Genomic DNA, 15,708 nt, shown 5'->3' with positions numbered 1-15,708 from the left:
CGGTTGAAGGATGAGAGGATCTTAGTTTTCTGGCCTTGTAGTTCTTTTAGTTTCTGACTCTTTGCTCCTTTCATAGAGGGCAGAGAGGATAACTCTACTTTTACAGACATGCTCGTTGCTTCCTGAACTAAATTTAGTCATTAGTAGGAAAGGGCAACACTTTAAAGCATGTTTAATATTATGTATATGCACACATATTTCTCGTACCGTTTTAATTATTTTCCTCCTTGGTGCCCCATAAAGTTATCTACATGTGTTATATGTTAAATATTATAACACAGTTGTCCGTACGATTTCCAGCCCCGTTCTGACTCCAGTAGGGTCACTCTATCTGTTTGTATGTAAGAAGATGCAGTTCAGGGTTAGTGCTTTATTCAGTGTTGCAACAAATGACATCACTTGCAGTGTAGATATCATTTACTATGCTGGAGTGCACACACGCATATAAACACGCTTAGTTGCACAGTTATAGTGTAACAGAGTCTTGTGCTTCAACCCTCGTACTTTTGTATGGCTGAAAGATTTCCTTTATTTAACCCAATCACAGGGCAACAATTTGAGAACATGTGCACACACGCACACACAAACACACACGCACATTGATCAGAGGTTGTGTTAAGCGTGGCAGGCTGCGAGGCATGTTAAGCAGGCTTAGCAGTAGAAACAGACGTGAGGAAACCGCGGTGAAGCACTCCGCTGTGTGTGTGTGTGAGAGTGCGTATGTGTGTGCACATGTTCTCCGCTGTATGTAGTCAACGCAGGATGGATACCGATATGCGTATAGCAGCTGAGACACACAGTAGGGTGTCCCTCTCTGGCTGTCAGCATCCAAATATACTCAGTTGGAAGCATCAATAGATAATTTAGATTATCAGGGGGACTTTTGCTTGATACATATATATATATATATATATATATATATATATATATATATATATATATATTTATATTTTACTCATTAAAATGTAGATTTTGTATACTATATTTCCTAGTGTATTCCCGATATGTATAATATAAATGACATCAAATTAATTATATCCCATGGTTAAGAGTCTTGTTTATTTGCCCTGCTATACAAAACATAAAAGGAGAGCCAGTCAAGAGAAAAAAATCCACTTTACATGTCGAGATAAAAAAAATATGTTGTTACAAACATAACTTACTCATAACACATTTAGGTAAGCATGCATTTTTCTCAATATTAAAACGTATTTATTTAAGCTATCAAAAATCCTTATTGTTATAAAATATGTATTATGTATGCATCTGAAATTGTGCAGATTTAAATTAAGAATCCAACACACTGTATCACACAATGCCTGTTTCTGCAGTCATCCTCTTGAAATAGAGTCTTTTTAGTTCTTTCATTTTCCCTTCAATTTGATTTGTAAGCTGTTGTACGCTGTCAGCTAAGTGAATGACCATAAAGCATCCAGTCAACCCCCATGACAACATTAAGGATTTGCATCCATCCATTAATCCCCATCCATCCACCGTATATCAAAAACTGGGCAGAAAATATATCTCAAGGAGACAAAGGTTTTCAATCACCAGAAAGTGCTTTTAACTCAAGGATAACTTTGTTTAGGTTCATGTGGATTTTTTTTAGCAACTTCCAGTATTTAAATCATCCAATAAAAGGTTCAATATAACACTAGAAACAGATTTTCTGTGGTTGCAGTTAAAGGACCGCTATGTGATTTCTTTTAGACTGCATAGCGGGTGCCTATAAATAAATCATGTCTGGATGCTGTAGCCTAAACGCATACCGAGGTATCATAATTATCATAGATCAAAAGCTGATGACATTACAGCGTTGGACCGGTCCTATCCCATGTCAGTTCCGCGGCTGCCCATCTTTACGTTGTTTCATTATTGAGTTATGGCATGCATAATTTAACACCGACAGATATGGATCCATCCGTTGAGAGAGTGTGGAAAGAACAGAGGGAGGGAGAGTGAAATAGATAGAGAGGGAGAGAGAAAACAGCTTGGAAGAGAGCTTGTGATACGGGCCGGGCAAGGCTTCCTCTCTTTTTCTTTGTCACCTAGTTTTAATTTAGTTTAGTTTGTCTTCTTTCTTTACCCCTTTTAAAAAAAATTGAAAAATTAACCGGCAGTGTATTGTAAAAATAAAAAAAATCTTATAAAGTATGTGTGTGCTTCTTCATCCTCCGTGTGCTTTAAAGTGTAATTGTTTTTTATTTTAAATTATATACATGTCTGTGTGCTACAGGTTTGCAGCCGTACACAGACTACAGTTATGTGCTGGTGGCCTGCACAGCTGTTGGATGTGGAGCCAGCTTACCTTCCACAGGACGCACGATGCAAGCCTCCCCTGCTGGTACACACACACACACACATAAACACACGCACACAAACACACAAATTAATTACCTGGAGATCCTGTTAAACCTTTAAACCTTCAATAAATATTTTAGGAAATTTGACTTCTAAAGAGTGATTTTATTTATTTTTTTTTTTAAATGAAGTGGTCGATGCGATTCCACAGGTCTGAAACATTTTCTGTACCTGTAAGATGTAAGACATAGTGTTTAAAATATGTAACAATAATGTCCAAATGATTTGTGTATGTATAGATAGAAATATATTTGGCAAAAATACATTGTTTTAAAGTTGTATGGTATTATTAAATCTTGATTTAATTTAACCATATGATAACTTAGATTTTTTCATTTTCATAAATCCTGAAATTTAACACTATCTCTTGCATTTTGTGAATACGTTCAACATAAACCTTTGTCTGAGACCTGCTTACATCATCTTTCAGATATTTTATCTCTTTTTTCTCTCCGCTCTTCTAACTCCACTTTTTTTCTCCCACTGCCTTCCTTTTATGAATCCTCCCCCTCACTCACCCTTCTTTGGTCTATACCATCTCTCCCTTCACCTTTCTCTCTCTCGCTCTCTTCTTCCTCATCGTTGCCGACAGTGGAACGAAGCCTCATTTTGTTGCCTGGCTAAAATGCCGGCGTAGATTTTTATTTCTTAAAGAACTTTAATCAGAAGGTTTTTATCCTCTCTTCATCCACTTCTCATTTTCCATGTTCTCTCTTGTATCTTCCGCTTCACTGCCTCTCCTCTCTTGTCTCCCTTGACATTTTCCTTCCACATCTGTTTTCTATCTTGTTACGCCTCCCATTGAAACCTATTGCACATTTATCTCTCCTCCAAAGTTTCAATATTTATGCTACTTCTTTTCAATTAAAATATCTAATTATTTCCTTTTGTGCACCTGTTCAACCCATTTTTATCCAAATTGTATTGACACCTTTTGTTTTATTGTTTTATATAAATTAATTATATTTCTTTTTTTTTAAGCTCCTCCTTCTCACTACACCCCTTTTGTGTTTCAATGTCCACTATATCATTTCATATAATCCAAACTGAATTACGTGTGTGATAAGAATTAACATGTTTGCTGCATGTTTTCGTTTATAAATTAGTTACTAGATTTAATTTGAGTTAAAAGTTAATGAAACCTTCCTCCTGCACGCAAGGTTTTAGACCAATTGTGTTTGATTTAAAAATAATTAAATTACACATTGGAACCACATCATGTCTGCCTGACCTATGTTCTTCTCTTCATTATAACTTATTACATAACTTTTCCCTCATTGTGATAATTCAGTCATGCCTCAATAAATGTATTATCTGCATTCCAGTTTCTTAGTTTCCAGTAAACAAAATAGTGATTCAACCTGTCCTTAGTTAATTAGGAACAAGCTTTTAGATTTGCTGCTGTTTATTTTGATAACAAAACGTTTTTCTTGGGAAAGATCCTCTTTAAGTACGTGATGCGATGCACTTTATGTTCAGTTTGTCTGAAAAAAAGAAAAAGGAATACATATCAATAATCGGTTCCAGTTAATGAGTGGAAACACTTCTTCTCTCTCTCTCTCTTTGCTCCTCAGGTGTATGGTCAAGCCCCAGACATCTGATGATAAACACATCTGCGGTGGAGCTATACTGGGATCAGCCACCCCAGCCTAATGGACACATCTCCCAGTACAGACTGAACAGAGACGGTCACACTATTTTTACTGGAGACCACCGTGACCAGAATTATACTGACACTGGACTCCTGCCAAACCACAGGTAGAGAGAGATCACTCGCACACACACACACACACACACACACACACACACACACACACACACAAATGTAAACGTATTTGAGTGTGTGCACATATGCAGAAGTTAGACATGCATAAACACACTTCAATTGTAGCTTCAGAATTAATCACCCCTTTGATTCCAATATTTTCCCATTGGACTGTATGTGTGTTTATATTGGGGTCGCCCTATGCTTTCTCTTTTATCGTCTCATTCACGTCTCTCTCTCAGGACTGCACTCTGTATATGTCTGTTTGTGTCATTTAATGAGCAAATATTGGACATGCCCATGACAGATGCAAACATTAAAACGTACACACATTAAAACACAAATCAGATTTGGCTTTTGCTTACAGACAGCAATGGAGCGGAGATATTATTTATCTGTTTATTTTCATTTAACCTTTATTAATCTGTGTATTTTTTCTAAGATGAATTCTCTGTTTTAATTACGAGTGTAAAAGGATACCCCCTTTCTCTCTCTCCTGTCTCCCCCCTTCTCTCCTTGGCCTTCTCTCTCTAGAGACTATTTCTCCTTTCCCCAAATAGAATTCTTGGGATAACACCCTCCAGTACTCCAATCTCCTCTGTGTGTGTGAAAGAGAAAGAGAAAGGAAGGAGAGAAGAAGATAGGACTGTATGTGTGTGTGACGTTTAATTTTCCCTAATTCCAGATACTCTGCCAGAAGGCATTCCCATCTCGACCCTTCGCTTCTCATCACTTGTCTCACTTCCTATTCACTTCTCTTTCCTCTCCCTCTCCCTCCTTTCCCTCTTACCTCATTCCCTTCCTCCTTCCCTTCTTTTCCCAATTTAGCCCTGCACCAAGAATTACACAGGGAGCACCGGCCCCATTATCCAGGCAGTCTTTTGTGTGTTTTTGCTGAGTGCGTGTGTGTGGACCCACGCATGCCTGTCTGTGTGCGCATGTGTATGTGCGTGAGACTGCTCAAAGTGGCCATTGATTATTTATGACAATGTTGATTAGCTGTCACTTTGCTTCGGCAGCCCAGGAAGTGTCTAAGATGACGAGAGAATTAACCTATTCCCTCTGGCTGGCCCCGCAGGACACACACACACACACACACACACACTCACATCCACATCCAAACAGATGCAAATGCCCCTCTCACCCATTACCTCCCACACACACACTCACCATTTTATTTTTGATATCCCAAGGCGGTGTTTACGTTTAAGTAAATATCTTCCTGTGATGAAGTGTTTAAATTCATTCTCCCACTGAAACCTTATGGCTTGATAGAAGTCTCCCTCTCCATCACACTCAGGTTCTGCTTTGCTCTCTCACTCTCAGGACTTCTGTCTTTTTCTGTCTCTCCTCTCCACAGCTTGTGTGTCTCAGTGAGGTGTATTTATTTATGTTTTTGTGTGTGTGTGTGTGCGTGTGTGTCTATGAAAGTAACATATGAGTAGTTTTAATATATTTACCTGACTGCGTTCTAACTCACTGCAGAGGTGCTAATGGCCTCCTGTTTAAAACGCTCTGCCCAGGAACAATAACCCAACACCACCGCCTATTAATGCATGTGTGCTGGACTTTATAGCAAATTAAAGGCTTTTAATGTTAAATGGTGGTCCACTTACAAAGCTAATGTAGGCTTTAGCACCAGCCAGCCACACAGTCTTAAAAGGGAAATCTATCTTATGATGTCATGGGCGAGAGAGGTAGAGAATGATACAAGAGAGGCAGCGAGACAGATGAGAAGAGAGAGAGAGAGAGAGAGAGAGAGAGAGAGAGAGAGAGAGAGAGAGAGAGAGAGAGAGAGAGAGAGAGAGAGCGCGCGCAGAAGAAATGCACCTCAAGTGCAGTTGCCATATGAGTTTACACACAGACTTGAGCACACAATACACATCACAGCATGTTTGAAACTATTTGCGGCGTTTGCCATGATTTCTGGGAGTCTTTCCAGTTGTTATTTTATCAATTAATTACAAATAGAAAGTACAAAAGTCATCAGATACAAGTAAGGCGAAAAACATTCTGGTGATCCATGGTCATAGGCTGATCAAATTGTTTTTCCCCTGTTCTCAAAACAGGTGGGAAAAAGTGTTGGCGATGACAACAGAGTTGTTCTTATGCTTTTTTTTTTCACAATTAATATTTCTACAATGAAAAAAATTCCGTCTCACAATACTTTTAAAAGTGAAAGAATACATTCCCATATGAGGCAAATGCACGACTAGAGTTTCAGAAATACATCACATTCAATATTTCCGTTAATGTGATATGTTTAGATGACGTGTGTGTCACACGTAATTCAAGTCAAGAACAATGGCTGCCAGTAGTCCATCACAGGATGCTGCTTGGTCCAAGCTCTGGCTTGCTGGACTTCAAAACACTATAGATTTTCGCTCACAAAAGCGGAGAATAAGCTCTTGTGGAAGGTAAATAGTAAATAACTGACAAGTCTGTGTAAGAAACTGGTGGAAAGTGCCTAGACATTCTAGCATATATTTGAGATACATTTATAAAAACTCCCATTAATTTTCTGACAGTTTTATGCACCAATCTCAACCAGGTCCTGTTGAATCCACTGAGACTGTCATGTGTGAACTTCCCCGTTAACATTGCCTTGTGCATATTCTTTCCTTCTCCCTTGATCCTCATCTGTTACCTCTTTTTACCTCTCCATCTCTTCAGGTATGTGTATGAGCTGGAGGCCAGCACAGGGGGTGGGACCGGTGTGAGTGACAAATATGTGATACAAACACCAGTCTTGTGCCCCACTGGGATCCAACCTCCTCACAATGTGACAGTGCTGGGCCCCCACTCCATCTCTCTTGCTTGGACCACTCCTGGTGAGTCTAAATGGATGGGTGGATGGTTTTAAATCATTTTTTAGTGAAGAGTTTGAATTACACTATGTTTTAGTTTTTTGATGATGAAACCAACTAATTGATGTTTGTTAATGAAGATTTATATAAAGGTATTCTGCAACAGCACTTAATCACATGTGTATTTCAAAAGTTAAAGATGATTTGTGTATGCAGCTGTGTCACATTTTTTAACGTACATTACACACAATTTAAACATTTAGACTCAGGAACAAAGGTGATGAACTTAAAACTGGTAATCCTTTAGAATTGTTATATTGTCCTGAGGACTGTTAGGAATATCATTAAACAAAGACACTTTTAAATGATCCAGTGGCTCTATTGGTATTTTTATGCAACATGAACTAGCCCAACCTCTGACCTATTTTGTTAATGCATGCACAAACCACAGCTTTATGGCGGCATCGTGGGTAATTTTGTGGTCACTGAGAAGTGATCCCAGAGAGCCATTGGGGCTCAATCCGGTGTTTGTAAGAAATTTAAATCTGTTTTCAGAAGGGAAAACTCAATTTGACTTAACCTTCTAATTTATAAATCACTAAACATGCACTTGTCTCACTGCAGCAAGAGCTTCCCTAAATAAGAGTATAATTATTTCATTCTCACAGGAACTGGGACGAGATGATGATACATTTAGTTTCTTAACACAGTTATTTACTAGAAAAAAATGTTTGCATGAAGTGATTTCCCACTAGTCTAAATAAAGCTAACCAACATTAAAATAATGTTTTTTCACATTTATTTGATTCCTCTCTAAAAGACAGAAAAAACACAATACTTAAACCTTTTTTCCTTTAAATGGCTTCTTCCTCTGATATGAGGAGACAGAGAGAGGGGTCCCAGAGGTGGTTTTCCATTCACCTTCTGGCCTCTCAAGACCTGGACACACACACACATACACAGGTTTACATGAGCATACACTCACAGTGAGGTTTCATGCTTATGGGGCAGTGATTGTCTGCCCTAACCCATCTATCATTGACTATTACTCTCTCATTAGGCTGGTTTCCTATCTCAGAAACCGCTTATAGGACCAACTAGCTAAGACACTTCACTGTGTGTGTGTGTGCGTGTGTGTGTGTGTGTGTGTGTGTGTGTGTGTGTGTGTGCGTGTGTGTGTGTCTTTTGTTTCTGAATATTTGTGTCTGTGTTTATGCATGCATATTTGTGTGTGTGTGTTTGTGTGTGTGTGTGTGTGTGCGCACATCACTGTGGAGACATTTCCATAGGCAGGCCTATTCTATTGTCATTATGGGTTGATTTTAAAGGTGAGGAAATATCGGCTGGGTTCTCACGCTTGGTTAACTCCCTGAGCCCAGAGTCTGGAGTGTTTTCAGTGTGTGTGTGTGTGTGTGTGTGTGTGTGTGTGTGTGTGTGTGTCAGACTCTCTGACAGTGTGTACGTACATGCACATGTGTTTGTGTCTTCATATGCATACATTGACTGCCAAAGCACTGACGTATGGCTATTAAAAATACATTTACTCTCGGATCAATTCCTCCATCGCAGTGTTTGTGTCTGCCTTTGTGTGTTTGTGTGAGAAAGAGCACTTAATTTGTGTGAATACTTTTTGTTGTATGTAAGTGCATTTGTAATTGTGGGCATCATGTGTGTGAAATAGGAGATGGCAAAGCAGATGATTGGTTGTAAATAATATAACTTAAATACCACAGTGACGATTAAACATCTATGGCAGAGCAAAATACTGATCAATGAGAGATGCATTATTTTCTGTGTGTGTGTGTGTGTGTTTGTCTGTGTGGGTTTGTGCATGCGTGCGAAGTTTGTGCTGAAGTCAGAGGTGTGTCTATGTGTATGTGTTTAGGTGCATGTGTGCATATGTGAGTTGGGGGGTGAATAATTGAAGTCTTTCATTTGTCTGGTAATCAGTTCATTCTCGAGATATGCAGAGTTCATGAATGTTGAATAACCCATCAAAATACAGTTGGCCTGAATTATGGAAAAACCTCCGGTGAGAATATTAACAAAGTCTAGGTCCGTGTGTGTATCTGTGTGGATGTTTCTGTATGTATACATTGGTGTGTTTTTATCTGGTTGTGAGACCAAAGTACAAAGACTGTGATGGCAAGATCAGTTTTTAGACAAAATTATGACCACGTATGTAGGTGCGCTTGTAGGAAATCATATATTGTACAGATAGTTCCTTAATTTATTAAGTGTATTCATATCCAAATATTTGAATACACGATCAAATACAAACATCTGGTCTTAACTATCTATTCTATACTGTATAAAAGTCAACATCCAGCATGGAGTAGCGAATACAATTTTTGTATTTTGTATCAACTGACTTTGAATCGCACAATGACCTTCAGATGTTAAAATATCTCGCAATCTGGGCATCAAGGTGAATGTATGTTGATTGTTCAGATGTAAAACACTGCACTTATCTATCTACACCTGTGAGCTATCACGGGTTTGGTCCCAATACAAAAGTAAAGCATTTTCTACAACTTGTACCGAATAATGTAAGATAACTAAAAGTTGAGCACACTTTTCTCAGCACTGCTTTTATGGTGAGCTTGGTGTGTCCTTCTGGATTAATTAAATGCAAAAGTACGTTAATTTACTTTTTTGTTCCGATACAAATGTGCTCCAGCAAAAAAAAAAACAGCAAACTAAAACAATCATATCTCGCGGGTCCTTCTGCTTTTTCACAGCTCAGCTCAACAGCAGCAAGCCTGTAAACTACATCATCATGTTAAATCCAGAAAGTGACAGAGCCATAATGCGTCCTGCGGGCCAAGCTCGTCACCTCACTGTGACGGGTCTAGAGCCATTCACCGCCTACATCATCAGGGTGCAAGCTTGTCAAATTGGTAAGTATTTGATTATACTGATTTCAGTTTGAAATATTTACTATCCATAAGATAATTAGCTGTGTGTGTTGTGAAAATAAAGAAAAGAGATTGTGGAGATTAATGAGTTCTGTTTAACACAGGCTTTGCTCTGTAACAAGCGCTATAATCCTTAACTTTGTCTTCTGCAAAGCTGCCCATTGACATGTTCATTAACTTTCAAAGTCAGAAAATCAGTATGATTTAAAGTACAAAGGTGGTTAAAGCAAATGTGCTCTCAGTGGCCACTCAAGCTTGCTCAACACAGAGTTGTGTTAGTAAACCGATTGACTTAAAAAGTGTGCCATCATGCAAGTGTTGACAGAGGAGCATAACCATTTTTTTTTGTTACTATGTTTTTGTTTGTGGTTAGATGTTGTTTCCTTGTTCTAAATAAGAGACAATGAAATCAGCCGTAACGTTCAGATGCTTAATGGTGTGGTTGGAGGATGGATTCTGACATAAAAACTACAAAAATTATAAGAAACATAATCAGCCGTTGGGATTGTCAAATGCACAGAAGATATTTGTGTGTTTTGTGACCAATTGTACCTGTTTCGCCCCTTGGAGGTGGGTGCTGTGTAGGAGAGGGGTTGTATGCTCAGACTTTAGAGGCTGCTCCAGAAGGTCAGCTCCCTCCCACAGTGAAGGCAGCTGGAGCCAGAGTCCTGGAGATCCACTGGTCACCTCCCCAAAAACCCAACGGACTCATCACATCTTACTATATATACAGGTAACATACACACATATGCTGTATATATATACTGTACATACGCTGTACATACAGTACAATAAATACTTCATAAGACAGACATTTATAATTTCACTTGGGGCACATTTAACCTTTTCTCTAAAAGAATGTAATCGGTTGAGAGCTGAGATCCACTGTTTTATTCCAGTGATTAATTTGCACATTATTATAATTTTTTGAACACTAGTTTTTATCATGAGTAAATTCATACAGAACCGGAAAATTATGCTGCAAAAAAGCTACATTTCAAATAAATGTTGAATTTTTCTGAGATTCGCACCAGTAATAAAGAAATCCACCAATCACGATATGTGGAGCGAACATATTTAAAACATACACTAGAGTGTACAACAACACAGAGGCTCCGTAATGTGAACTAAGATGGCAAACGTTATTACTCCTTTTAACCCTGACAAAAGCAGAACGCACCAGATCCACATCTTCTTCCATTCTTAGCCAAGATAGATGTAGGCCGCATGACCTCAAATTCACTCAGAGCCTTCACTAAAAGAAAACTAGCTTAAGTTCAATTTTCTGCTCTGGGTCAAAAAGATCATCTAGTGTGTCCTCTCGCTATGCAAATATGTATGAACATTTTATTGAAGAAAGTGTTGACACTTTTGCAAATTTGTACCACTGCCGTGAATAGTTTTGATAGTTGTGAAATATTCTCATGCAAGTATTTTTCTTGTTAATATTCTACCCTCCATTTTTAAGTTATAGCAAATTTAACTTGGTTGAGGTAAAGGGAATATTGCCTTCAAGGTTAAAAGACACTAACAATGACTGCTGTAGAGAGAATCAAAGTACCATGCTTTGCATATCAAACCACCAACCTATCGCCAACCTGAGACTTTTGGAAGTGGTGTAACAACACTGTCATAACAATTAGAATGATAATGATGCACAATGACAATGGTTATCATCTTTTTCTGTGGCTGCCTCAAATTTTAACAAAAATATTGCTGTGGTATTTTACATTATATCCCTTTGAAGTGAATGAATCATGTGTGACCATAGATATTATTAAAAACAGACATAAGAAATGATTTATTTTATTTCAGATTTTTGCACAAAACTGGAATTTTTATTTTCCGACTGTTTTATTCGTGCTGCATGTCAAAGTTGTGCACTTTGAGGTGTACAGTACTTGTACTGTGCACATGATGGACCTACTTATCTATTTGTGGTCAATCTCCTAGCTATGTGTTATTTATTATTAATTAATCATTTTATACCTGCACAAATCATAGTTCAGCAGCCACAGGTATAGTTACATATACCTTTACATACAGAAAAACAGACGTTTTGGTAATATATCTTTAAGCAAATGTCTGCTTACCAATCTATGTACTTGTGTGTGTCTGTGAGTGTGTGTGCGTGTGCATCTGCGCATATGTATTAATGCATGCTGAAGGTCGTGGTCTGCTTGTTGACCAAAGACTGTGTGATCTGTATGCAGGGTCAGACCAGACTAAGCCCTTTAAGTCCTCAGGAAACACACATTAGCATAGCAATGTGCACCACACACGCACGCACACTGACACACCTGGCATGATCAGACTCAGGCAGACAGGGACTTGGATAAAATAGAAAAATCTCTCACAGTCACACCTGAAACCCCACATAATCACAGACAAAGAGGCTTACCAAGACATCAGTGTGCTTGCATCAGCCAGGGACTTACTTACACATGATGTTTGAGACGTGATCTTACATTTTTTATTTAAATTCTAAAAAACTAAGTGTGCTTATTTTCAGTGCACTAATTTATACTAAAATGCTTTCATTTCTATATATTTTTTTGCAAATTGTGTTTATTCTTAAAAGCAGAATATGGAGTTATACATTGCACATGTAACTTTTAATTTTCTCCCCCCCCCCCCTCCCAAGATTCCCACAACACAGAACAAATCGCACTGCTTCAATTGTCAAAATCACATTACAGTAAGAATCGCTCAAGTATACACAAAAGTAAAAATGGTGTAGTAGGGTATTACAGACAAACAGAAACCAGTAATGAGTTTTAGAAGTTGGAAGTTATTGCTATTATTAATTCATACAACAGCGTCAAGATAACTAAATTTAAAGAAATAATAATTATACCTTCCAAAGCCACATAAATGGTTTATGAATCAAATGAGAAAGTCTTCAATTCATCAAAGTATCGTATGATCGGGCCCCAAGTAGATTTGAATTTCTTAGGCTGTCACCACAGTGAGAACTTGATTTTCTCCCATTTTAAAAAGAACACCAGGTCCTTTCACCACATGGAGGAACTGGGAGGGCGAGGTGACTTCCAGTCCAATGGGATTCTCCTCCATGCCAAGAGGGTTGAGAAGGCAATTATGCTTTTGGGTTTCTTTACTAAAGTCTGACCCCCACTCCCTTGATCACCAAAGATGCACATCCAGGCATTGGGTAAAATATTCAGATTAAGGGACTCTGATAGGACTTTGAACATCATCCCTCAGTAGTTTGCCTGTTTGGGGCAGAACCAGAACATGTGCGTAAGATCTGCTGGTGAGTTGTGACATCTATTACAGCGCTCCTTTACATTGGGTTTTGAAAGTTTAAAGTTAGAGTAGTGTAGGCGATGCAGTACCTTGTAGTACATTTAAACATGCACACGAAGAGCTGTTCTTGACTTTAATTAGGGCCTGGTTCCAAAATGAGTCTGGTATGTTCATGGTTCATGGTAAGTTCTTTCTCCCAATCTACTTTGATTTTGACAATGTTCGTCTCAGTAATCGGGATATAAATCCTTTTACCTCTGGTGGTGTGTTCGAAATTTCCTCATACACGGACTAGGAAAATTGGGGTTGTTAGATTTAGCAAAATTTTGCACTTGAAAGTAGTAAAACAGATGGGAGTGAGGGGTGAAGAGGTGATTATCATGAATAGGGGTTATAGTAGATAGATCTGTGAAGCCAAATTTTGTGTGAAACTGCACTAGAAAGGTTGTAATTACTATCGGGTTGGATGACTATTTTCTTGAAGAGAGTGATAGTCTAGAGGTTACCAAGGCTAGAAGAGAAGATGATGGGCAAGATTCAGCTTCATTTAGGCACGAGCTTACTTGACGGAGCTTGATTGAGTATATTATTTTCTGTATTTTTGCTACCCAGTAGTAATATCTGAAATTGGGAAGAGAAAATCCATCTTGAGATTAGTGGCTTTGTAGCATCACTTTACTTATCCGCGGTTGTTTATTATCCCATAGGAAGCCTGTAATATGCTTATCTAAGGTAGTAAAAAAGAGTTTAGGCAGGAACATTGGCAGACATTGAAACAGATATAAGAAACGTGGTAGAACAATCATCTTGAATTCACAGATGGAGATCAATGCAAATTTAAAAATCAAACTTTTACAAAATCCTGAAGAATTATGGCCATTTTCTGCATCTCGAGAGATAACCGTCTCTGAGATCTTACTAGACACAGGGGAGTAGATAACATTGAAAAGGCGGCGGATATTACTGAAATGATTCCTTATGAAGCCATTTTGGTCTTCAGAAGTTACTTTATGAATTGTTGTTTCCAGACGCATAGCTAGTGCTTTCGTCAGAATTTTATAATCTGCATTAAGAAGAGAAATTGGTCAGTAGGATCCACATTCATTTGCATCTTTCCAGGTTTCCAGGTTTTAACAACAGCGTAATTGATGCATTTATCATAGTTTGTGGCAGAGTACCTTGGGTTAAAGAGTTTTTGAACATATCAAGCAAAAGTGGTATATTACCTTTTTTTCTTTTATTTAAAGCATAATTGAAGTATATTTTGAATCTACACAAGATTTAAAATGTCAATACACTTTCAATACAGGTGCAAATAGAAATGTAGTTTGCTTTGAAAAATAGAGCAGTATTTCTGGTATTTCTGGTAGCAGTATTTTTTCCCACAAATGCTTCGAAAAGACCAGTTATTCAAGCATATCTAAAGTGCTGCTTTTCATATATTAAGAACAACTTAAGTGGTTTCAATTTAACATAACTTTAACTGTATTATTCAGATAAAAATATGAATATACACAAAACTATATTGAAGATGGTTTCATGAATGGCTGATTCAAGTATTAATTCTGTTATAGGCGTCCATTAGGAACAGAGGAGGAGCTGCTGGTTTTTATCTGGTCCAGTGGGCCACTTGAATTTTATGATGCAAGCCCTGCCCTGCGACCCTTCAGCTACCTGCAGTACAGGCTTCGCTCGCACAACTCTAAAGGCTCAGTTCTGAGCCAGTGGGCTTTAGCTCGGACCTTACAGGCAGAACCACAAGATATGGCCCCACCCACTGTCACACCCACCGGTGAGTTCACCAAGTCACATGATGACTGGTTTGGTTAAAATGTTCTTGTGTTGATTCAATGTAACAGTCCCATATGCTGTGCACTTTGACAGGTGCATACTCAGCCCATCTGAAATGGAGGGAACCAGGACAGCCCAACGGTCTCATTTCCCATTATAGACTGGTTTACAAGAAGCACCAACAGGACCCAACGCTCAACTCAACTGCTGTTATTGCTCTCACTGTGGAGGTAATACACACATGAAGATACAGTCAAGGCCATAAGTATTAAGACATTGACCCAATGTTTCTAGTTTTGCCTCTTTACACGACTCCAAAGAATTTGAAATACAGCACTCAATATGTGGTTGAAGTGTAGACTTTAAGCTTTAATCCAATGGATATAACAAAAATTCCACATTAGCTATTTAGAAACTACAGCCATTTTCCCACAGTCCCCCACATTTTCAGAATTTTTACATACGGTTTGATGACCAGGTGTGGCTGTTTCCCTCTTTATTTCATGACAAGTTAAGCAGATAAAAGGTCTTGAGTTGATTCAAAATGTTTAATTTGGTAACTGGTCTAGAGAACTCTAAGCATGAGGACCATAGAGGTGTCAATGCAAAAAAAGGAGGCCATTAAAAGGCTGACAAACTACACAAAGCTATCAGGCAGATAGCAGAAACATTAGGATTGGCCAAATCAACAGTTTGGTACATTCTTAAAGAGAAGCTATGAACGCCAACACCAAAAGGCCGGGAAGCCAACGGAGGAAACTCAATGATTGGTGATGACTATGGGTGCAAGACTTCAGGC

The 15,708-nt window shown here is 38.4% G+C and overlaps 1 protein-coding gene across 1 annotated transcript in view; it reads left to right on the top strand.

Moving 5' to 3' along the window:
• The window catches only part of ush2a (Usher syndrome 2A (autosomal recessive, mild)), a 196,158-nt gene that overhangs the window by 154,799 nt on the left and 25,651 nt on the right, over window positions 1-15,708 (top strand). The window contains exons 68-74 of the mRNA XM_068575666.1: window positions 2,237-2,344; window positions 3,936-4,119; window positions 6,800-6,957; window positions 9,675-9,833; window positions 10,422-10,584; window positions 14,693-14,910; window positions 15,003-15,139. Coding sequence (XP_068431767.1) covers window positions 2,237-2,344; window positions 3,936-4,119; window positions 6,800-6,957; window positions 9,675-9,833; window positions 10,422-10,584; window positions 14,693-14,910; window positions 15,003-15,139 — 1,127 coding nt within the window. The remainder of the gene's footprint in view (window positions 1-2,236; window positions 2,345-3,935; window positions 4,120-6,799; window positions 6,958-9,674; window positions 9,834-10,421; window positions 10,585-14,692; window positions 14,911-15,002; window positions 15,140-15,708) is intronic.

The sequence above is a fragment of the Clinocottus analis genome, unplaced genomic scaffold (assembly GCF_023055335.1).
Source record: "Clinocottus analis isolate CAN_PGR_092001 unplaced genomic scaffold, fCliAna1.0.p SCAF_1, whole genome shotgun sequence".
NCBI lineage: Eukaryota > Metazoa > Chordata > Actinopteri > Perciformes > Cottidae > Clinocottus > Clinocottus analis.
This window is presented reverse-complemented; position numbering and strand designations above follow the sequence as displayed.